The 24116-nt window shown below is 47.4% G+C and overlaps 1 protein-coding gene and 1 pseudogene across 5 annotated transcripts; both read right to left on the minus strand.

Annotated features, from left to right (window-relative positions):
- On the minus strand, positions 1 to 19180 carry NQO2 (N-ribosyldihydronicotinamide:quinone dehydrogenase 2). 5 transcript variants are annotated; one of them, XM_017850303.1, is made up of 8 exons: positions 18912 to 19180; positions 13742 to 13898; positions 11647 to 11738; positions 9100 to 9264; positions 6444 to 6574; positions 3850 to 3963; positions 2510 to 2611; positions 1 to 282 (listed from the first exon to the last, which is right to left on the minus strand). In XM_017850303.1, exons 3-8 carry the CDS (start codon positions 11651 to 11653, stop codon positions 106 to 108), a joined length of 696 nt encoding a protein of 231 aa, XP_017705792.1. In that variant the 5' UTR covers positions 11654 to 11738; positions 13742 to 13898; positions 18912 to 19180; the 3' UTR covers positions 1 to 105. The 5 variants fall into 5 exon arrangements, with proteins under 5 accessions (XP_017705792.1, XP_017705790.1, XP_017705791.1 ...); XM_017850301.1 differs by lacking the exon at positions 18912 to 19180 and adding an exon at positions 16777 to 16819 and having other exon boundaries at positions 13799 to 13898; XM_017850302.1 differs by lacking the exon at positions 18912 to 19180 and adding an exon at positions 16777 to 16819.
- LOC108514216 (uncharacterized) overlaps positions 18662 to 24116 on the minus strand; it is an 11915-nt pseudogene continuing 6460 nt past the window's right edge.

Genomic DNA, 24116 nt, shown 5'->3' on the forward strand with positions numbered 1-24116 from the left:
CCAGGTAGCTGTGTTGTAATTTTATTTCATGACAGCACCGTCTTCTCTTTGCCTGCGCCTGGGTCTCCTAGTGTGCTGCTTACGGGATGCCCACGTGCCACAGAGTTATTGCCCGAAGTACCAGTGGGCTGTGCAGGGGATGGGCTCCTCCTTCCAGATGGTCTGCAGCCTCTGGGACCATGCAGCCACCATCTCCTTTCTTTCTTCTTCGGATGCAATTTCAGGAGCAAAACTGATCTGAGGGGCAAGGACTTTAAATCCACAGAAGTGTAATGTGCCGTGCTAAAGCCACATGGGAAGAAAAGAACTCATTAGAAACTACACCTGTTACGTACCATTCAGTTAAATGATGTAAGGGGGGAAATGGTGTGAAACAAACCTTCAAAAAATCATGAAACAACCTTAATGTTACAAGGCAAGTGAAAGCGAAACTTCCCTGTGGCTTTAGGATGCAAGCCTTGCATAAGAGCAGTGAAGAAGCTGGGGCAGCTGGAATTTCCAAGTTCTATTTTTATAACTGCAGTTAACCTACAATCTTTGCAACTGATTCAGACACCAAACATGATAGTTCTGCTTGATTGGGCAAATTATGGTACATTCACACTATAGATTATACCAGAATGAGGTTATTCTAGCTATAATGTGTACCATGGGAGTTTGTTCAAGGTATCTGTTAAATGAAAACAACAACAAATTTTAAGCAGTATTTACAACATACCATAAGAGCAGTAAACGTAATAAACCTATAATAAAAATTATGTATGTGAGAAAATATATAGGCCTTAAGAAAATAAATCAAATGATTTAAAGTGATTCTTTCTGAGGTGGGGGGATTAAAGGGACTTTCTGTTTTTATATTTCATATTGTCTCTTTTTTTTGTTTGCCATAAAATGTACTTCTGCAAACTGAAAAAAAAGTAAAGATTTTTTTTTTTTTTGAGACAGAGTCTCGCTTTGTCGCCCAGGCTGGAGTGCAGTGGCTGGATCTCAGCTCACTGCAAGCTCTGCCTCCCGGGTTCACGCCATTCTCCTGCCTCAGCCTCCCGGGTAGCTGGGATTACAGGCACCCGCCACCTTGCCCGGCTCGTTTTCTTTTTTGTATTTTTAGTAGAGACGGGGTTGCACCGTGTTAGCCAGGATGGTCTCGATCTCCTGACCTCATGACCGCCTGTCTCGGCCTCCAAGGCTGGGATTACAGGGCTTGTGGAACCGCACACCGGCAAGATTTTTTTTTAAAGCAAGAGAATTTGACTTGCTAATGACACAGAAGGACCCGCTGGCTGTGAAGAAGCAAGCTCAGGCTTGTAAGCTGTGATCCTTCAGGTAGACGGTAAGTAATTGGGAGCACAACAACTTTCTCCTTTCAAAGAGGATCACTTTTTTTTCTAAAATATCACACTCAACCCTCTGCATTACGTCCTTTAAAACCCACACCATCCCTAGGCCTGCGCTGTCAGGTGAGCCGTGAGAGGGCCCACACACCACTTTTTACATTTTTTTTCCTCAGGCAACATGATTTTATTGTTATTTATTTATTTTTAGTTTATTTATTTATTTATTGTATTTTATGCTCAGCATGAGAGTTTCCATTTTTTCATAGAAAAGTTATCTATTCATTAGTTATTGTTTTATTGCTGTGTTTGCCTTTTCTTAATTTCTTCTTGTCTTGTTTTTTAAATTGACTATGAAGTTTTAATTGAAAGCAATTAACACATGTAGTTATGCGTTGCATGGTGTGTTTTGGGTCAGGGATGGAGCGCATGTGAGATAGTGGTCCACTAAGATTATAATCCATATTTATTATTAAAATTTAGTTAAGATGATGTAGTGTATTTTATAGGATGAGGTCTCACTCTTGTTTGCCCAGCTGGGATGCAGTGGCATGATCGTAGTCACTGGGCTCAAGTGATCTCCTGCCTCAGCCTCCTAGTAACTGGTTAGTACAGGCACATGGCCACCATGCCTAGGAGATGGGTGTGGGCTGCTCCAATAGGCCCTTGGCCCGTATGGGGGTTGGCATGCCAGCAGAGGCCAGCATGTGGCCATCAGAATGTTAGGGCCTGGGGCGCCACTTGCCAGGGTCCAAGGGCAGTGCTGCTCTCACCAAGCACTGCCAGAGCATGTGGACAGCCTTCACCCGCATGGATCACAACACACGCAGGGCCACCTTGGGGCTTCTCTGCTGACCAAGAGCAGACATCAGGCTAAGCAGGTTTGGCTTAGCTTCTGCCCAAACTATATCAAAAGCTATAATTAGCACATATTCTCCCTATCGGTCAAGCTTTTCAAATCTGTCAAGTAAAACATATAAAAGGGTCAAAATGTTATAATTTTCTGTATCCAGGGGAGTCAAAATGGTGTGGGGCATCACGCTTCCATCCCATCTCATCTCACCCCTCGGGGAGCTGAGGGCATGTATGTGTGTGCGCGTGTGTGTGTATAGATGTGTGCATCTGTGTCTGTGTGTGCGTGTGCCAACTAGCAAGGGATCCACTTGTAGCTGGTCTACCTGCAGTGGCCACAGGAAGTACCGAAAATCCCCATTGACTCCTGTCTTCACGTACATCTCGGCCGTGCCTCCTGTGGTTACGGAAAGGAGCGCTAGTTTACCCTGCAAGGGAGAAAGCAGATGCATTTGTGTGGACTCCAGAAGAGGAAGGAAATGTTACCGAGCCTCTAGCACATGGGCTTAGCACAGCCAGCAGGGAACATGCGTGTGGGCACCCTCCAGGGATGGACAAATGCAACACTCCCATCCATAGGTGACAGTGACATCCCAACAGGAGGAGGAGACAATCCAAGTGAATGGACCAAGCCTACACAGAAGCTCTAACATGCCCAGGTTGCTGGTGGAAACCAGGTTTCCATGATGCCATGTGTGATGGATACAGCCGAGGCACTGACCACAGGACAAGGTTCCCAGCACACAGGGCCGCTCAGTAAGTGGTAGCACCATTCGTGGTCCAAGACACATCTTGGTTACTCAATATGTTTCCCTTACATGCATTTGTTTTCTGAAGCTTTTAGAATTTAAAAATCATTCCTTTTTTTTTTTTTTTGAGATGGAGTCTCACTCTGTCACCCAGGCTGGAGTGCAATGATGTGATCTCGGCTCACTACAAGCTCCACCTCCCAGGTTCAAGCCAGTCTCCTGCCTCGGCCTCCCAAGTAGCTGGGACTATAGGCACCTACCACCATGCCCGGCTAATTTTTGCATTTTTAGTAGAGACAGGGTTTTACCATGTTGGCCAGGCTGGTCTCGAACTCCTGGCCTCAAGTGATCCACCCACCTCGGCCTTCCAAATTGCTGGGATTACAGGCGTGAGCCACTGCACCCGGCCTTAAAAATCATTCTTTTAGTAAGAATTCATAGCTACCACGTGTTGCACATCTACCAGGTTCCAAGCTCTCCTCACCCTGCCATGTGGGTGTCACATGATCTTGGTCTCACAGCAGGCACATGATGCTCAGGGGAGTGAACCTGTGCCAGGCCAGGGCTGGACTCTGCACCAAGAAGGAGATACTCCCTCTGGAGCCAGGGCTGACTGCTGGGTTGCCCACATAAGGTTGCCCAGGTCCCCCGTCACCTGACACCTGGCCCACTCCCTTGTTTGCCACGTATGTGGTATGCTGTGGATGTGTCTGCAGCCCCACTAGACAAAAAGCTCCACGACTTCAGACATGATGCCGTGCCCGCTGTCTGCAGCACATGGTGCTTTGTACATAGTGGGAACTCAATGTATATTTGCTAAGAAAAGAAAGCAAACTAGAAATATAACTTGATAGAAGATGCATCCCTCCGTCCCCTCACTCCAGCTATCCACAGTGATCCTTTTCCAAGAGCCATACCTGGAGCAAACCGGAATCGTAGAATCCTGGGACATCGAAGGCAAAGCCCCGGCACAGCACCCTATCCATCCAGCCCTTCAGGATGGCCGGCACGCTGAACCAGTACAGTGGGAACTGTGGGCGACAACACCAAAGAGAAACTGAGGCTGCGGCTCACCTCGGGTTTCCTAGTTTGGTCTATCTGGTGATTTGGAATGAAGCCCACAGCCCTCCTCTTCCCTGGCAGCTGAGTAGGTGAGGGTAACCCATGTGGTCAGCTCTGAAAGGTGCAGTGGGGACGTGAGACGGGAATGGGATGACAGTGGTCCTTGTTGCTGTTACAGGTAGCTCTGCATCCTCCGGTGATAACAGACCCTGATGCTGGCCCCGGGCAGGCAGGGAGGGGATGAGGAGCTCTGCATGACGCTGACATTGGAGCAGCAGTCTGTGACTAAGCCAATCGAAAGGAAGGGTGGGGAAAAGCATGCCCTTTCCCCTGCCTGGGGCGTGTTGTTAGCATCTGGGAGTCGGACTGAGTTAGGTGCTAGCAGCTACGGATTTTGACACCAACTAAAGTCATATGTTTGTATTCCATAGACCAGCAGTAAGATCTCCCTGTCTCATAGATGCCCTAACGTTACATCCAGTGTTACTGCCTGGGAAGGGAAATGAACATAGGCAATCATCTGTTATCAAAGGTGGAAGCCAATGTCTCATGTGCTTTTGATATAAAACAAACTCAGGACTTGGCATTGAAACCCAGGCTCCACAACCTGCTGCTGTGTGACATTAGCAAGTTACTTGACCTCCTTGTGCCTCCTTTTTCCTGATTCATCAAATAGGGCTACTAATAGTTCATAGCTCACAGCATCCTGGTGAGGATTTGAGGACACACCACAGTGCCCAAAACAGAATCAATGCTCAGTGAGTGGTGGGCTCTGATCTTAGTGGTGTAGTAGTGATGAGTGACATTTTTATTAATGTTGAATAAAAAAATAACTTATAATGCAGACCCTCTGGACAAAGTATCAGAAAAAAAGGGAAGGTAGGGAGATGCGGTGAAATGAAGTGAGGCAAGACAAAGACCATTAGAGAAAGGCCAGGCCTTAGCCTACCCAGCCACCGGCTGATGGGAGTGGAGTGGGAGCGAGGAGGAGAAGCGGGCTCCATGTGGCCGGCCGACGCGAGGGGGACAGGAGAAGCAGAGCAGAGAGCTCAGTGTGGTTCTGCAGGGACCACGTGCCCCAGGATACAGGCCCGTAGTACTGGCATGGTATGAAAGCACAGATGGTAAACTGCATGGTCACCTAGGCCTGAGGACTATGAGTCCACCCACCTGTAATTAGGACGAGGAACATCCTGCACTTTGGCCAGATTAGCAGCTCACGGTCTGAGTAAAGAAATGGCTGGTGTCAGGAAAGGGTGCGCAGAGGCAAGCCTGGGTAGGGATGAGGCAACCCTCTTCCTGCACATGTAGGTTGCTTTTATGAAGGTTTGGGAACCTCATCATTCTGGACATGTGGTTTTGTCTGGAAAGTGGTCACACGCCCCTTATCCCCTGCCTTGCACTCACATGGTGGCCTCATGAGAACAGTGCTCTCATTCTCCCACCCATTCCCCGTCCTCAAGCAGGGTTGGAAAACAGAAATGATCTGAACCAGTCAGATCCCATGCTTGGAAATTCTGGATCTAGGGGATCCAGTCCCTGGCATGCAGTGAGAGAGAACAGAGCCAAGAGGCAGAAAAGAGCAGATGGAAATCCGAGGATGAGAGCAGCTACAACTCTGCCCGTGGGATCCAGGAGGCCCAAGTGACCAGAGCCCTTGTAATAGATGCCCCTTTCTTTCTAGTTGGACAGGAATTTCTGTCAACCCCACAATACCCTCAAAGCTCATGTGTGTACTCTGCTGCCAGGTTTCCACAGTCACAGCCATGCCTGCACATCTTCCTTGCAGTGGCGGGAAGTGGCCTGAGGAGTTAGCACTCCTGGAGGCTATTTGGTGGGGCCAGTTCACTCTGCAGTGGCATCACCTCCTTCTGAACAAATACAGGAAGGTGGCTGGGTTGAGGGTGAAGCAACCACTGAGAGGATAGAAAGCAGAAATGTTCCTCTTAATGATCAGGATATTTAAGTCAGGCTGTTTAAGGAGATGCATTTGGCCTGATTTACCCTGATAAACATTTGTGCAGAGAATTGTGGTTCTCAAGCAGCCCCAGAATGTTTCAGGGTAGGAACTGGAAGAGAAGGGAAGCAACATGACTGGCAGGTTTCAGATGATTCTTGGACGACTGGGCTAATGGAAAGATCCTTCATTCCTATCTACATGGCAGTCGGGATTTGGAGTGAGTGATATTGGCTACATGGATATCTTTACCCCATTAGGTAAAGTGTTAAAAGTAGTGTTACAACTAGGTAAAGTGTTTAAAGTAGTGTTGTAACTAGGTGAAGTGTTGTAACTAGGTGTTGTAACGAGGTTATAATATTTGCTCAGTAAGCGTGCAACTGTGCTGAAAGCATTGATGCCACTTCTAGAAGCAGCACCAAACTCAATATTCAGAAAGAGTTTGTACATAAGATGAATCTGATTCAATATATTAACTGGAGAACAACAAACCTGAAATATTACTAGGTCAGCCTCCCGAACCTTTTTCTGCTCATCAGTGATGTCGCCAGCCAGAGACCTTTGCTTGTAGGCTTTGTAGGTTTCCATTCCATAATTGAAAACCTCAGGATTAGAAAGAGCAGCTGTGGGGGAAGAGGCCAAACATTCTCACTCCTAGGTGGGCATCCACAGCCCGTCCCAACCATCCCAGTAGCACTGTGTATACTGGACTTCTCAGAGCAAGTCAAAGACTTGCTGCAACCTGACCAGAAGCTGTACCCTGGGTCCAAGCTAGGGAAAGAGAAGCAGTCTGGGAGGGCCGCTGACTGAGCTCTTCCTACCTAGCAGGTGCTGTGCTCTACACACATCACCTTTCTTCATAACAACTGGTGAAACTGGTGTATTTCTCAATTTACCAGAGAGCAAACTGAGACCTAAGAGAGGCTGGATGTCTTGTTCAATGCCAAGCAGGTCTAAAAAAATAAACTCTACACTTTAATTTCATGCTCACCTCCACATTTTTTAGTATTTGTGTCTCAATTTACATATTTTATATTGTGTATCTCTAACTCTTAACAGGTCACCATAGTGATTATTGTTTTTGATAGCTTTGTCTGTTAGACTGATACTAGTAATGAGTGGATTGCACACAACCTACTAGTATTAGAGTGTTCTGTGTACTTACTTACTTTTACCAGTGGGTTTTACATCTTCAAATGTTTTCTTTTTGCACATTAGTGTTTTTCTTTCATATTGAATTCCCTTTAGCATTTCTTATAAGGTGGGTCTGGTGGTGGCGAATTCTCTCAGTTTTTCTTTGTTTGGGAAAGACTTTCTCTCTCTTTCAGAGTTGAAGGCTAGATTTTCTGGGTACAGTATTCTTGGTTGACAGTTTTGTTCTTTCAGCACTTTGAAAATGTCCCACTCCCTCCTGGCCTGTATGTTTTCTGTTGAGAAGTCTGTTGCCAGATGAACTGGAGCTCCTTTATGTTATTTGCTTTTAGGATCCTCTTTTTGTTCTTGACCTTTGAGAGTTTAAGAGACTGGACGGCCATATCCACAACACCCTCCTCACAAACTACCCAGCACCAACTGTGTGGGAAATTTCCTCCCACATCAGAGGTTCTACACTGGAAAAAGAGATCAAGGTGGACAATCAGCTTCCCAATTTTCTGGGATTCCCAGAAACAGGCAGGAAGGAAACCTGTTCTTGCCTCAACCCACGGGAAACATCAGGAGAGCCTAAATTATATGCCTTGGGGTAGTCCTATTTGAGTCAAATCTGTTTATTCTATGACCAGGATATTTGTCTCTTTCTCAAGTTTCGGAAAATTTTCTGTCATTATTTCTTTGAATAAGCTTGCTATGCCTTGCTCTTGCTCAGCTCCCTCTTAGGCACCAATCATTCTTAGACTTGGTCTTTCGAGGTAATTTTCTATATTTTATAGGAAATCTCCATACCTTTTCTTTTACTGCTCTGTGTATTTTCAAATCGCCTGTCTTTGAGCTCACTGAGTTTTCTTCTGTTTCATCCATTCTGCTGTTGAGAGCCTCTAATGAATTTTCAGCAAATGTATTTCTAGTTCCAAGATTTCTGTTTGCTTTTTTAAAATTATTTCAATCTTTTGTTAAATTTAGCTGATACATTTCTGAATTGCTTTTCTCTGTCATCTTGAAGATTACTGAATTTCCTTAAGAGTGCTATTTTGAATTCTTGGTCCGAGAGCCCAAACAGTGCCGTCTCGTTAGATTCAGTCACTGGTTCCTTGCTTTGTCTATGTGGAGAGGTTATGGCTCCCTGTTTACTGTCATTTCTTGTGGATAACATCTATTTATTTCAGTCTTCTATGTCTCACTTGTTTTCATTTTTATTACATATATTTGCTTAGAAAGTCTTTGCAATTTTCTTATTAAATTTCTTTTTTTTTTCCTCTACTAAGTCACTGCCTCCTTTTTGGTACTAGATGGTGGGTTTGCCTCAGCTCTACTAACTGTTCTGAGTGACGCCCGTCCTGAATATGAGAGGTTCCAAAGGGGATAGCATGGTGGTGTGGGGAGGCTGGCTAGCAGTTCATGCCCAGGAAACCTGTTGAATGTACCTCCACAGTGTGGTGCTGCTGAACAGCCACTCTGGTTTGGCATCTCCTTTGGCTAATTTATAGATCAGAGTTTCCAGGGCTGGAGACGATACTCCCATCTCCCTTCTTTGTCTCTGGCTGTTGTCAGGGATATTTCTTCCTTTAGGCTCTCCTGATGTTTCCCGTGGGTTGAGGCAAGAACAGGTTTCCTTCCTGCCTGTTTCTGGGAATCCCAGAAAATTGGGAAGCTGATTGTCCACCTTGATCTCTTTTCCAGTGTAGAACCTCTGATGTGGGAGGAAATTTCCCACACAGTTGGTGCTGGGTAGTTTGTGAGGAGGGTGTTGTGGATATGGCCGTCCAGTCTCTTACTGTCACTTGCAGTTTTTTCACTTCTGTGGTCTTGGGTACTGCTTCATCCTCATACTTGACTTCTGGGATATTGCTGGTGATCATCTCAGCGCTATCTATTTGTTTTTGGAAAGTGAAGCTAGCTTGCTTCTATAATGCCATTTTGCAGCTGGAAGTCAACATAAAGTAAAAAACATAAAGATGGTTTTTACAGCTAGAGCATTTATCCCATGACTCACCAGTGATATCTTTCCTTGTGGCCCTCGGCTCAAAGTTCATGGCGTATAAATCAGACACTGTGACCGTGCAGCCCTGCCTGCTCAGTTCATCTACAGCCACATTCTTCAAGGATCCGTTGAAAGACCTGGGTTCCTCGTGCGCATAGACAATGAGTACTTTCTTACCTAAATCAGGATAAGAAACAGTTTCTCTTGAAGAACAACCTCTCTCTGTTAAATTCAGTGGAGACTAAGATGCAAATTGAACATTTAGGTGTGTCATAGTAATTGAAGCTAAGAAATAGCAAATTTTCTTTTCTTTCTCCCTCGCTTTTTTTTTGAGACAGTCTTGCTCTGTCACCCAGGCTGGAAATGCAGTGGCATGATCTCAGCTCATTGCAACCTCTGCCTCCCAGGTTCAAGCAATTCTCATGCCTCAGTCTCCTGAGTAGCTGGGACTACAGGTGTCTGCCACTACGCCCAGCTAATTTTTTGTATTTTTAGTGGAGATGGGGTTTTGTGATGTTGGCCAGGCTGGTCTTGAACTCCTGGCCTCAAGTGATCCACCCGCCTTGGCCTCCCAAAGTGCTGGGATTATAGGCATGAGCCACCACACTTGGCTAGAAACACCAAACTTTCTTTTCTTTTCTTTCTTTCTTTTTTCTTTTCTTTTTTTTTTTGAAACAGAATTTCGCTCTTGTTGCCCAGGCTGGAGTGAAATGGCATAATGGCATAATCTCAGCTCACTGCAATCTCTGCCTCACAGGTTCAAGCAATTCTCCTATCTCAGCCTACCGAGTAGCTGGGATTACAGGCATGCACCACCAAGCCTGGGTATTTTTTTGTATTTTTAGTAGAGACAGTTTCTCCATGTTGGTCAGATTGGTCTCGAACTCCCAACCTCGGGTGATCTGCCCGCCTCGGCCTCCCAAAGTGCTGGGATTACAGGCATGAGCCCCCGCACCTGGCCCCAGAAATACCAAACTTCCTAATAGGTAGCAGTTTTAAAGTAATGGGCATTTAAAAAATCCAGTTATTCATAGCTCAACATCATTTGAGATTACTAATATATAAAAATACAATGGGTCAAATTATATCTCCTCAAAAATACCACCACTAAATATTTTAAAAGACCAACTTAATTTGATTGTGCTCTATAAGAAGGTTTAGACCAGCTCCCTAACATCAAAATAAAGAACTGCTGGAATTAATCTTTCATGCTAACCCTGCATTTACACATATCAGCTACAGGCACCTTTCAGTGCGGCACGGTTCTGCTTCCATCTCCCCCGGTCCATCAAAATCTGACACTTAAACAAAACCTGAGGAATCAGACCCGCTGGTCTGGCGGGAAGGCAGGGCCACATGGAGCCCATCTTTCAGTGGTGATGCTGATAACAAAGAGGACTCTAGGAATAGAATCAGGCCTTCCCAGCACTGGCTGTATCGTTCACACCAATACTGCTTCTGGAGCAGTATTTTCCTCATTGGAAAGAGTCTCCAGGATTATAGACTGACTTCCTCTGGGAGGCAGCCTGGTGATTTGCTTAATTAAATTTACCCTGGTAACCTTTAAGAGGATGTTAAACTCTTGATTTAAATTTTTCACAATGAGATTTAAGGAGAAAATACACATATCAGTTTGAAGCAACGGGTTTCAGGGCCCTGAGCTGACTACAAAGGTCGAATTCCGTAAGTCAGATTAATGGCTAACATTTTAATCTTACTTTCTCAGACTCTTATTTCAATAAAGGAACTATACTTAGGGGCTTCACAGGAGAATAGATGCAAATGAAATACCTACACCAGTGGTTCTCAACTGGGGGCAGTGTTGTGCCTGCCAGGGGACATTTCTCAATGCCTGGAGACATTTTGGCTTGTCACAGTTAGTGGGGAGGGGTGCTACTGGCATCTGGTAGGCAGAGGCCAGGGATGGTGCTAAACATGGTGCACAGGATAACCCCCCAAAACATAGGATTATCTGGCCCAAAATGTCAGTAGTGCCAAGGTCGAAAATCCTAATCTACACTATAATGTATAGTATAAGGTGAACCTGTGTGTTCTAACATGAAAGGCTCTCCATGTTACATCGTTAGGTGAAATAAAAAAGTTGCAAGATTGCGTGTTCGTGTATATGTGCATGACAAGCAGTTGCAAAAGTAAAGATAGAATCCTACTGAATTTTTACCCAAGGTGCCTCCTGGGGTTCATTCACTTGAGCCCCTGCTATGGCCCAGGGATAATTTCAGGGCCTAGAGGCACAGCAAAGACAGGATAAGCAGGGCCCCACTTTTGAGGAACTTACATTCTGAAGGGAGTCGAAAGGAACAATAAAACAAGAGAGAAAATAGAAAACAAAATAATTCCAGATAGTTTATACACTTCCATGTGGCTTGGATTTTTCATGACAATGTATTCAGTTTCTGATGAAGAGTCTAACTCCTACCTGGAAGGTCAATGTGGGAGGGTCACTTAAGCTCAGGAGTTTGAGACCGGCCTGGGCAATACAACAAAATCCCGTCTCAAAAAAAAAAAAACAAGTCTTACTCCGCAATAGTGACTCATTACCTGCCATGGCGTAAGAAGACGGATTCTTTCTCTCTGATTTGGTGGGTGGCTGGGGCTTTCATGTACAGTCTCTCTTCCAGGAGCCCAGCAATCTGGAAGACAAAACGAATCCAGGGGAGGTGGGGAGAGGCACAGGTGAGGTCGGCTGTACCACATCTAGGCGTCACTGCTGCTTCCTGACAGACATGCAAACACATCAGAGAAAGACCTCTTGAGAGAGGCCAGAAATCTTCTGGAGATTTAGGACTCAGAGGACAAGCCATGCAGGATGTCAGAACCCACTTTTTTTCTTTTTTGAGAGGACTCAGAAACTTCCATCCAGACAGTCATATAGCAAAGGACCTAGGAAATGAGCCACGGTAGGAAGCAGGAGATGAGCCTCCTTGGCCTTCCTGCTTGTCCCCAATTTCCCCTTCAATCGCAGCAGAAAGAATGGGGTCAGTAACCGCCACACGGGTGCTCGCACTTTTTCCCTCTTCAGATGGAGCAGAAGAATGGGGGTCAGTGAACCGCCACACGGGTGGCCTGCACTTTTCCCCTTCAGATCGAGCAGAAGAATGGGGGGTCAGTGAACCGCCACACGGGTGGCCTGCACTTTTCCCCTTCAGATGGAGCAGAAGAATGGGGGTCAGTGAACCGCCACACGGGCGGCCTGCACTCCTCGGCTGGTGCCAGACACTGGTGGGTCAGCAATGGCAATTGTTGGTCCTTCCCCTCACTTGAAAATAATGGGAGTTGGCTTAGACCCAGGTTCTAACCAGAAGCCTCAGAGACTCTCCAGGGATGCAGTGGAGGCCAGAGGAGACCCCCACGTCGGACAGACGTGGTGCAATTTCCAGCTCTGCCTGTTGTAGCTGTTGGCCCTGCAGCACATCCCTCCACCCCTCTGTGCCTCAACCTCCTCATCAGCAAAGTCACAGCATGGCCCAGAAGAGTGAGTGAGAGACAGTTACAATGTGCGGTGGCTGGCACACAATGGGGCTATGAAAAAATGTGAGTTCTCCCCAGGGGGGCCTTTGGCCTCACCCTCTCCTGGCCATCTCTGAAATTCTGGCTTCCTTCTGGGAGAGACAAGGAGGCTCCAACAAACCCACTCTCCCTACCGGAAAAAACAGCTCAGATAAAACTTAACAACAAAAAAGCAAACAACTCAATGCAAAAATGGGCAGAGGGCTTGCATAGACCTTTCTCCAAAGAAGATGTATGAGTGGCCAGTAAGCCATGAAAAGATGCTTAGCACCACTAATCATTAGGGAAATGCAAATCAAAACCACAATGAGATCCCATCTCACGCCCGTTAGAAAGACTACTACTACTACCAAAAAAACAGAAAGTAGCACGTGTGGGTGGGAGGCAGAGAAACTGGAACCCTGTGCACCGCTGGGGAAAGGTCGAGTGCTGCAGCTGCTGTGGAGGTGCTGTGCCCCCAAAAATTGCAATTAGAAAATTAGAATTAACATGTGACTTAGCAATTCCATTAGTTACTCTGAACCCAAAAAACTGAAAACAGGGTCTTGAAAACCACTTGCCCACCCATGTTGAAAGCAGCATATTCCACAACAGCTAAAACATGAAGGCAACCCAAGTGTCGATCAGGACATGAATGAAAACAGCCAGAAAATTCTACCCTTAAAAGTGTTTAAAATGAGGTCAGGCACTGTGACTCACGCCTGTAATCCCAGCACTTTGGGAGGCCGAGGCAGGTGGATCACCTGAGGTCAGAAGTTCGAGACCAGCCTGGCCAACATGGCGAAACCCTGTCTCTACCAAAAATACAAAAATTAGCTGGGCGTGGTGGTGTGCACCTGTGATCCCAGCTACTCAGAAAGCTGAGACAGAGCGAGACTCTATCAAAAAAAAAAAAAAAAAAAAAGAAAGAAAGAAAGCAGTTAGAGTGGTAAATTTTATGTGAGATGTTCTTTACCACAGTAGGAAAAAATGGGATAAAAAACGAAACAATGCAGAGAGTGTGACTAGGGCTTAGTGTGAGGACATGCATCCTGCGTGTTGTGTCCAAACGACAACGTGAACCTATCAGTGTGTCTTCACAGCAAAACAAAAAGCACAGACACACAGAAGTGGTGCTTGTCCACACCAGGACTAGAATCTTGAGCACGGCCTGAATGAGCATCTTCCAGGGCCTGCTCTCTACCTCCAGCTATCCAAGAGCACACGCATAGGGCTGGGGTCTGCAAAATACTGCAAGAAGTGAGGTGGGTGCAGAGGAGTGGGCTCCACCCAGGCCAGCTGCCCTGTGGACATAAAGGAAAAGAAGTTACATCATTGTGGCTGAAGCTGAGTGGGGGGCAGGCATGGGACTTATCAGAGTGGGGCACTGCCACCCCAGAAGGAGTCAGACAGCTCTGACCACTCCAAATACCCAAAGTTGGGTTCAAACCCTTCCCCGTTCTCTTGACTTCACTGGACAGCTGGGAACCTGCATCTTTGGTGACTCAATATCCCCACTCTGGTTCCCTAAGGACAGACCCTGAATTGATTCCAGGAAACCCTGTGTCCAGGGAGACACTACACTTCCTAGGCTGCCTTGCAGTTGAGACGGCCAGTGAGGCGTCCGCAGAAGTGACAGCAGGGCTTCCAGGAAATACCCTCAAGAAGCTAACTCAGCTGGGGCTGGGAGGTGTGGGAGCTGGTTCCCTCCGGCTTTGTCCATGGCTCTCTTCCCAGCTGGACTGTGGATCGTCCTGGGGATGGAGGCTATGCACCAAGGACGGGGAGCAGAAATATCAAAGAAACCTGGATTCCTGAGGGCTGCAAGACGGTGGTGGTTTGCTAACTGCAGATATTTGTGTTTATGTATTTTCCAGGCAGAAACATCTACAATGGCACTGAGTCTGTAGGGAGGGTTATGGCCTGTCAGTCTGAAACTGCATAAGGGCTCCAGGCACAGGCTTTGTGTCCAAGCACCTTGGTGTGTTTAAGGCACATCACAGCACCGCAGAATGTGGGAGAGGTCACATTCATCCATTCAAAGTGCAGGGAGGTTCCTATTCTGACACTAGCAACATTTACAGGGGTGAACCTAAAGCTGGGCAGTGAGGAAGGAAAGGAAAGAGAAAGTTTATGAATACAGGTGGTATTGTTTGAACCGGTCAGTTGCACTGTAAATCACAATAAAATATCACTAAAACAGAAGAGTTGGCCTCCCTGAGGATGAGGCCTTTGGGTCTCTAGGCATTTGCCAGCTCTCCTAGCCTAGGGGCAGGGGCACCTGCACAGCCCTCTGCTTTCCCTAGAATTACCAGCAGCGAGCATATGTCAGGGAGAGACATAGTTGTCTTAGCACTGAGGCTGAAACCCTGGATGTTCTTGGGAGGGCACTGATTGTGAAGAACAAGCTACTTGTCTAGTCCCTGGAGGTCACTCCTCAAAGCCTCCCGATGAGGCAAGTTTATAAGATCCACGCTCCCCAAGCCAGCAGTGACACCCACGCTTGGCAGTGAGAAGTAGGGCTGTAACTTAAGTAGGGCTGTGAGCCAAAAAGGCGGGTCGGGAAAGGGATTTATCTTAAAGGAAAAAGAGAGGACAGTGAATGACCTCATCATTAGCTGGGAGGCTCAGGAGTGCCCTGGTAGATAGTGACTGTCTGGAGGTGACTTTGTAGAAAGCAAACTTTGGCTGTCACAGCGCACAGGGAGGCCTGGGAAAGCCCAGGGAAGCAGAAGTCTGGTCGGTGAGGCCGAGGAGGAGGGCCCTTCTTCTGACTCTGTGGGCGTGGCGTGGCCAGGCAGCTCAGGGGTTGGCCACCTTCTTAGGTTGCTCTCAATCAATCGGGAACTTGGAGAGAAGGCGGCTGCCCCTGGCGCACACCATGGAGGGACCCTGAGGCCAGCAGGGAGCAGGTCTAAGGTGAGGCAGGTGCTCTCAGGTTAAAAACAGGGGAAGAATCTGAAGGAGAATTGCGGACAGGCCCCCAGGAGGAAAGGTCAAGGTGGAGGCGAAACTGAGATTGGAAGGTGAGTATGGAGCCCGGAGTCACGGAGGTTCCGGAGCGGGTGATGGTTTCTGAGACGCTCCAGGCTCTTCGCGAGTTCTGTGAAAGCCGCTGGAGTTGACTCCGTTACTAGCAGTGAGTGGGACAATTCCTAACCCACACACACGTTCGTTCAGCTGGACCCCTCCTGGCAGGAGGGCTCACCTCTGGGCAGGTGCTGTGCCAGGTGCTGGGGCCACAAGACAGATAAGAAGGGAATTTTGTACTTTTCGGGCAGAGGTTGGGGGTGGGCAAGAAACAATAAACAAGCCGGCAAAGAAAGTGCCACAGAATTCCAGGTGACGGTAAGTACCAGAACCATGGTACCTAATAGTGATAAGCAAATACTCTAATGGACCAAACAGCAGGGGAATGTTTGCTATTTTAGATAAGTGCTCCAGGAAGGTGTCTCAGAGCAGGGACTGGTGACCTGGAACCAGCCACACAAAGATCTATAAACAAAAGTCCAGGTAGATGGGATAGTAAGTTAGGGCCTGAGACGGGTGCTGGTTTCAGGTTCAGGAAACAGCAAAAAAGTCTGAGCTAGGCTCAGTGGCCTATGCCTGTAATCCCAGCACTTTGGGAGGCTGAGGCAGGAGATCACTTGAGCCTAGGAATTTGAGACCAGCCTGGGCAACATAGTGAGATCCCATCTCTACCAAAGATTTAAAAAAATTAGCCAGGTGTGGTGGCGCATGTCTGTAGTCCCAGCTGCTCAGGGGGCTGAGGTTAGAGTTTGCTGCACTCCAGCCTGGGTGACAGAGTGAGACTCTGTTTCAAGAAAAAAGAGAAAGTAAAAGAAAAAAAAGAAAGCCTGTTTGGCTGAACTATGGTTAAAAAAAAAAAAGAGTTGGGTGGTGGTAGATGCAGTCAGGGAGGTGGGAGGGGTCTGACCCCTCCTAGGGTAGGGGTGAGGATTTTATTCTAAGCCTGACAGAAAGCCCTTGGAGCCTCTTAAGCTAGAGAGTAATATGGAATGATGGCCAGCTGTGGTGGCTCACACCTGTAATCCCAGCATTTTGAGGGGCCGACATGGGGGGATCGCCTGAGGTCAGGAGTTTGAAACCAGCCTGGTCAATGTGGCAAAACCCCATCTCTACTAAAAAATACAAAAATTAGCCAGGTATGGTGGCACGTACCTGTAGTCCCAGCTACTTGGGAGGCTGAGTCAGGAGAATTGCTTGAACCTGGGAGGTGGAGGTTGCAGTAAGCCAAGATTCTGCCATTGCACTCCAGCCTGGGCAACAGAGCAAGACTCTGTCTCAAAAAAGAAAGAAAAAGAGTGATACGAAATGATTTACCTTTGTAAACATTGCCGGTGTTTCTGCAGCCTGGGGAAACACCTTATCCTGATTCCCAAAATGACTGCCCGAAGACATGTTGTTTGTATGAAATGCTTCATTTTCCCTCCTCTAGGCAGCGCATCCATTCTTCAGTGTCCCCAGCTCACCACACCCTATTGTATTCCTTGGCCCAGTTTACATATTTACATCATATGCCTGGTGGCATGTGAGTCTGTGACTTCTGTCTCCATCCCCCTAGTGGTTCAGAATAAGAATCTGAGGTCCAAGAGCTGAGTGACTCAGCTCTATTTGAGTGACTCAGCTCTATTTTCTATACTATTTGAATTAGTAGAGAAAGACTCCAACCCAGGCCCTTGACTTGCAGTGCATCACTGTTCACTTCACCCCAGGCACTTCCCTTGGCACCCCATCCACAGCAGTGAGTTCTCTCCCTTGTCGGAAACTATGCACCTACCCAGGCCTACAGGAGAAAAGAGCCATGTGCTTATGAAACTGTACATACCAGGTCAAATGGGCTCTGATATTTTTGACGTGTACATTATTTGATTTGAATCAGCATGCAGAAGTTATTTTGTAATGTTTTCACTTTATTTCCTGTGCCTCTTTCCATGTGGACAAGTCCCCCTGCTGGGCATTCTAACAGACAACCCTTCACAGTGTATTCAGCGTGTATTCGTGCTGCTGCTAAACCATTGCCTGCATACCCTTGTGTGCCCATCTTCCTATTTCTGGGACCTTAGGTTATTTCCATTTTTTCCCCAGCACTATAAACAGCACAGCTAGAAGTGTATATTATTTAATACATATTCCTTTTCATGTTTGCTTTGGCTGAGATCTTCGGAGATTAAAGGTTAAACTGATTTATTTTTTCACAGATTAAAGGTTAAAGAAGCTGATTTTTGGCTGCGCATAATGGTTCATGCCTGTAATCCCAGCACTTTGGGAGGCGGAGGCAGGCGGATCACCTGAGGTCAGGAGTTTGAGACCTGCCTGGCTAACACGGTGAAACCCCATTTCTACTAAAAATACAAAAAATTAACTGAGCGTGGTGGCTCGCACCTGTAATCCCAGCTACTCGGGAGGCTGAGGTAGGAGAATAGCTTGAACCTGGGAGGCGGAGGTTGCAGTGAGCTGAGATTGCGCCATTGCACTCCAGCTTGGGCAACAGAGTGAGACCCTTCTCAAAAAAAAAAAAAAAAAAAAAAAAAAAAACAGGGCCGGGCACAGTGGCTCATACCTGCAATCCCAGCACTTTGGGAGGCTGAGGCGGGCAGATCACGAGGTCAGGAGTTTGAGACCAGCCTGACCAACATGAAACCCGACTCTGCTAAAATACAAAGAATTAGCCAGGCGTGGTGGCGCGCGCCTGTAATCCCAGCTACTCAGGAGGCTGAGGCGGAAGAATTGCTTGAACCCGGGAGGCGGAGGTTGCAGTGAACCGAAATCGTGCCACTGCACTCCAGCCTGGACGACAGAGCGAGACTCCATCTCAAAAATAGTAATAATAAAAAAAGCTTATTTATTTATTTTTTTCAGAGAGATTATAGGTTAGAGAAGCTGATTTTTTTTTTCCAGACTGCCACAATGTCCTTGACAAAGGCAGCGCAAACCAGTGATTCAGCCGCACCTTCAGGGCAGCGCTGGGCAACGCACGGGCCTAAACCCGGGTACCCGCTTTACAGACTGACCTCGGGCCCGCTGATTCCTACCTGTAATGTGACTATGATACCCGCACCCGCTCCATAGGGTTGAGGGCAGATTCAACCAGACGATTCGACACCGGGGCCCTGCGTGCGGGCGCGTTCAGTTAGAGCCAAGTACGATCCTAGGTTCAGAATGGTTCCTGGCCTGGGCGCGATGACCCACAGGGCCATATGGCCGGCCAGGTGAAATCCCAGGGAGCGTTCTGACCCTCCAGTCCGGGAACTATCCCTCCCAAGTCCCCCGGTCCCCGACTGGGGATCACTCACCCTCCGACCAGCGCACTCCCCAGTAGGAGCCGCAGGGCTGGAACCCGCGTCTCCCCAAGGACCGCTCTCGGAGTTGCCCCAGGTTCCGGCCGCACAGGGTCGCGCACTCGCAGACGCCTGGCGGGCAGGAGCGCTGCGACTGCGCCCTCGGGGACCAGGCACAGGCGCCAACCCAAGGAGCCCAGAACCCGCCCCGAGACGCTGGACAGCAGGCGTCTTTCCGCAGCACGCTGGCCAAACAGAAGCCCCGCCCACTCTCCGTCCCGCCCATGTTCCGCGCCCCGCCCTCCCACACCCCGCCCCGGAGCCCGCCCGGAGCCCCGCCCACACCCGCCCCGGAGCCCCGCCCACACCCCGCCCCGGCGGTGCGGCGCCTCGCTCCACGCCCTCCCACGCCCAGGCCCCGCCTCCACGCCGGCGTCCCGCCCCACTCACAACTCGCCCCGGCCCCTAAGCTCTGTCCACTCCCCGCCCCTGAGGTCCGCCCGGGGCCTCGTCCCGCGATCCGGGATTGGGGAGGACCCTGCTGGCCTCCAGGGAAGTGGAAACTGGATTGATAGAAATCCAGCGCGGGGACGCTGTGCCGAGAAGAGGGACGCCCCTGCCCTGCGCCTCCCGCTCCCCGTCCCTAGCAGGTATCCCGGTTACAGAATGAGGGTCCGTGGTGCAAAAGAAAGAATGAGCCACTGATACGCTCATCAGCTTGCTCGGATCTCCCAGGGAGTTAGGCTGGTGAGAGAAACCAGTCCCAAAGGTCACTCACCGACGGCGCCGCTGGTGTACTGGTATTATGCAAGATGCTCCCCCAAAGGTCACGCACGGATGGTTCATTTCTCCAAAAAACAGAGGAGAGAAATGCAGCACTTATTAGCGGTGCCCAGGAGTTAGGGAGGCGGGTGCGTGTGGCTATAAAAACGCATCCCAGGGGTTGCCTGTGAAGGAAATCTGCGTCCCGCGGAACGCAACACGCCGTTGGGATACTGGACCGTCCTTTGTGAGATGTCACCATCGGGAGAAACCGGATAAAGGGTGCATGGCTCCACAGAAAAAGTTCAATTAAAGGAAAATGGTTTAAGGCCAAAGAAATGCCTAGAAAATGGGAAGTCTTGGAACCAGAGCCAGTGGGGGGTTGGGGGCGGTGCTGGTGAACAGTTTGGGCCGATTGTCTTTCTCCAGCGCTTGCTGGATTCTGCCACCCCATTTGGCAGCCACCTGCCACTGTGACCTCTCCAAGTCCCTTCTCCAAACTCTATACCTTGATTTCTGGTGTCCTAGAAATAGAGACCAGAAACATTGATGTCCCACTCTAACAAAAGAGCAGAAGGAAGGAAGGTTTCCCCTGTGTTTATAATGTTCCTAATGAAAATAACTGCAACTGTTGATTGCACTTCCTGAGGGTCGTTGGGACTTTCCCTCTCATATACTTACTGGTTCATTCATTCGTTCATTTTGCTGTAACTCACAGTGGCCCTCCCCATCCTAAGGTGCAGTGCTGGCATTGATTGGTCTATGTATTGATGATGTCTTCAGAGGTGAGCATGTGCCCTCTCTCTGAGATGCCCTTTTGCCCCTAAGCTCCCCAGCGGGGAACAGGCTGCCTTGTCTCGTGAGTTCAGATCCTGGGAGCAGCTTTCATTTAGGAATGGCACAGCAGGTCCTGAGAGCATTGGCGCCTGCGCGCCCATCATGCGAGTCTGTGATGCAACGTCACCACCTTGTGGCAGCGAGGAGAGATCACAACGTGGACTGAGCAAGTTGCTCCCTGCTTAGGGTTGAAAGCTGGACTGGCCTAGTTCCCTGGATCTTTTGAATCGTGTAAGTTGAACGGTGGTAGATTCCAGGACAGTTCAGGAGGAGCCCATCCTCAAAAGGAAAATAACAGAACTTCCTGCTAATCTGGTATTGGAGCTGAGCAATTACTGCAAACAAATGAGATGTGACCATAACTGCATCCCGAGTTTGAGGAGGAGGACATGCTACTAAAACGAGATAGTCAGCTCCAACGACAAACATCATATCTGGGGTTTCCAGATTCTCACTTTTCATGTAATCCCCAGCCTTAGTGGAATGCAAGAGTCGGAGTCGGCATTCTGGGCAGGAAGGCAGGTGAGGCAGGTACACATCTCTTCTCCCCAAAGTCCCATATTTCTAATTCTGGATAAAATAGACCATCATGGTGCTAAGGTAAGGCTAAACTAGCTGAGCCACCTCCTGAAGAGGTCATTGCTTTTGTGTTTATTTAATGAGATTTCTTTTCCTTCTGCTACCAGCATCCCCATTCCTTTGGAAAACTGCTTCTTCATAACAACATAAAGGTTTTTGGATTTTTTGTTTTGGTTTGTGGGTAGCAAAATCTGAATAACATGAAATTTACTATTTTCACCATTTTAAGTGTACAATTCAGTGGCATTAATTACCTTCAGAGTGCTGTGCAACCATTACAACTATTTATTTCCAAAACGTTGTCTTCATCCCAAATAGAAACACTCGGGTCGGGCACCATGGCTCATGCTTATAATCCCAGCACTTTCAGAGGCAGAGGTGGGCAGATCACCTAAGGTCAAAAGTTTGAGACCAGCCTGGCCAACATGGTGAAACCCTGTCTCTACCAAAAATAAAAAAATTTGCCAGGTGGTGTACACCTGTAATCCCAGCTACTCAGGAGGCTGAGGCAGGAGAATTGCTTGAACCCAGGAGGTGGAGGCTGCAGTGAGCTGAGATCGTGCCACTGCACTCCAGCCTGAACGACAGAGACCCTGTCTCAAACAAACACAAAAACAGGCCTGGCGCGGTGGCTACCGCCTGTAATCCCAGCACTTTGGGAGGCCGAGGCGGGCGGATCACGAGGTCAGGAGATCGAAACCTTCCTGGCTAACATGGTGAAACCCTGTCTCTACTAAAAATACAAAAAAATTAGCTGGGTCTGGTGGTGGGTGCCTGTAATCCCAGCCACTCGGGAGGCTGAGGCAGGAGAATGGCGTGAACCCNGTAATCCCAGCACTTTGGGAGACCGAGGAGGGCAGATCACCTGAGGTCGGGAGTTCGAGACCAGCCTGACCAACATGGAGAAACCCCGTCTGTACTAAAAATACCAAATTAGCTGGGCGTGGTGGCACATGACAGCTACTAGGGAGGCTGAGGCAGGAGAATCACTTGAACCTGGGAGGCGGAGGTTGCGGTGAGCCAAGATGGCGCCATAGCACTCCAGCCTGGGCAACAAGAGCGAAAGAAGGAAAAGAAAGAAGGAAGGAGAGAAAGAAAGAAAGAAAGAAAGAAGGAAGGAAGGAAGGAAGGAAGGAAGGAAGGAAGGAAGGAAGGAAGGAAGGAAGGAAGGAAAGAAAGGAAAGAAAGAAAGAAAGAAAGAAAGAAAGAAAGAAAGAAAGAAAGAAAGAAAGAAAGAAAGAAAGAAACGAAGGAAGGAAGGAGTATACCAGGCATTGTAATGATTATTGGTGTACGAGTATCTGTTTCAGTCCCTGTGTTCAGTAATTTTGGTTATACACCTTGGAGTGGAATTGTTGGTATTACAACAAATCTATGGTCATTCTATGTTTAGCTTTCTGAGGAACAGCCAAATTCTTTCCACAGTGTCTACACCATTTCACATTTTCACCAACAACGTACGCAGGTTCCAACTTCTCTACATTCTCACGCACATTTGTTATGTTTCTTTTACTCCCTGTAAATTATAACCATCCTTGCTAGAGTGAAGTGGTATCTCATTGTGGTTTTGATTTGCATTTCCCTAAGGACTAATGACTTTGAGTATCTTTCAGGTGCTTACTGGCCATTTGTATACCTTTCTTAGACAAATGTCTATTCAAGTCCTTTGCTAACCATTTAATTTGGTTGTTTGTCTATTTGTTGTTGAGGTGTAGGTTTTTTGTTTGTTTTTTGAGACAGTTTCACTCTGGTTGCCCAGGCTGGAGTGCAGTGGCATGATCTCGGCTCACTGCAACCTCCGCCTCCCGGGTTCAAGTGATTCTCGTGCCTCAGCGTCCCGAGTAGCTGGGATTACAGGAATGCACCACCACATCTGGCTAATTTTGTATTTTTGTATTTTTTAGGGACAGGGTTTCTCCATGTTGGTCAGGCTGGTCTCAAACTCCCGACCTTAGGTGATCCACCCACCTCGGCCTCCCACCATGCCCGGCTGAGTTGTAGGTGTTCTTTGTATATTCTGGATGTTATCAGATACAGGATTTGCAAATATTTTCTCCCATTCTGTAGGTTGTCTTTCACTTTCTTGAAAATGTCCTTTGATATAAAAGTTCCACATTTTTTATGAACTCCAATTTACCTATTTCTTGTTGTTTCTTCCTGGGCTTTTAGTGTCTTGTCTAAGAACCCATTGCCAAACACAAGATCATGAAGATTTACTCTTACGTTTTCCTCGATATGACTTTAGTTGTTATATTTAGGTTGTGAATTATTTTTCACATATGCTGTGAAGTAGAGCCCAACTTTAGCCTTGCATGTGGAAATCCATTTCTCTCACAGCATATATTAAAGAAACTATTATTTCATCAATGAATGGACTTGGCAGTCTTGTCAAAAATTCATTGGCCACAGACGTATGGATTTATTGAGGATCCCTTGTACATCTCTTGCAGCTTTCAAGATTCTCCCTTTGTCTTATACAGGCATATCTGCCTTATTCTGCTTCTCTTTATAGTACTTCCACAGATGTTGCATTTTTTTACAAATTGAAGGTCTGTGGCAATCCTGTGTCAAGCAAGTCTATCTATATGTGATCAATATTATTATCAATTATTATATTGTGAGTCCTCAGAAAGGTTACATAATCTGTTGACACCTCTAGCATGGGGTGGTGACACATATAACAGATACTGACACCCTGTCAGTCACCGAACTGTGTGTGGATTGATCAAAGCAATCTTTGAGTGAGTCTAGTTTCCCCTCTGGTAAGACCTACCTAAATGGAGAAAAAATATTTTCTCAGCACTTACATTAATCTAGATTTAGGTATAGTTGTCCTCCTGTATTTGTGTGTTCCATATCTGCTGATTTCTGTTGATGCAACCAACCTCCAATGGAATATATTTGGGAAAAAAAAAAGCAAAACAACAATAGAAAAATACAAATAAAAAAATACAGTGTACCAACTATTTATATAGCATTTACATTGTATTAGATGTATGAGATTACAATGGAATCTAGAGATTATTTACAGAATATGGGAGG

This window comes from Rhinopithecus bieti, unplaced genomic scaffold (assembly GCF_001698545.2).
Source record: "Rhinopithecus bieti isolate Rb0 unplaced genomic scaffold, ASM169854v2 scaffold_32012, whole genome shotgun sequence".
NCBI classification, from domain to species: domain Eukaryota; kingdom Metazoa; phylum Chordata; class Mammalia; order Primates; family Cercopithecidae; genus Rhinopithecus; species Rhinopithecus bieti.

Coding starts and splice junctions, on each gene's coding strand:
- NQO2 (XM_017850300.1), bottom strand. Junction 6,575..9,099: donor CACAAGGAAAGATATCACTG/GTGAGTCATGGG, acceptor CTTCCCCCACAG/CTGCTCTTTCTAATCCTGAG. Junction 3,964..6,443: donor CTGACCTAGTAATATTTCAG/GTTTGTTGTTCT, acceptor TGTCGCCCACAG/TTCCCACTGTACTGGTTCAG.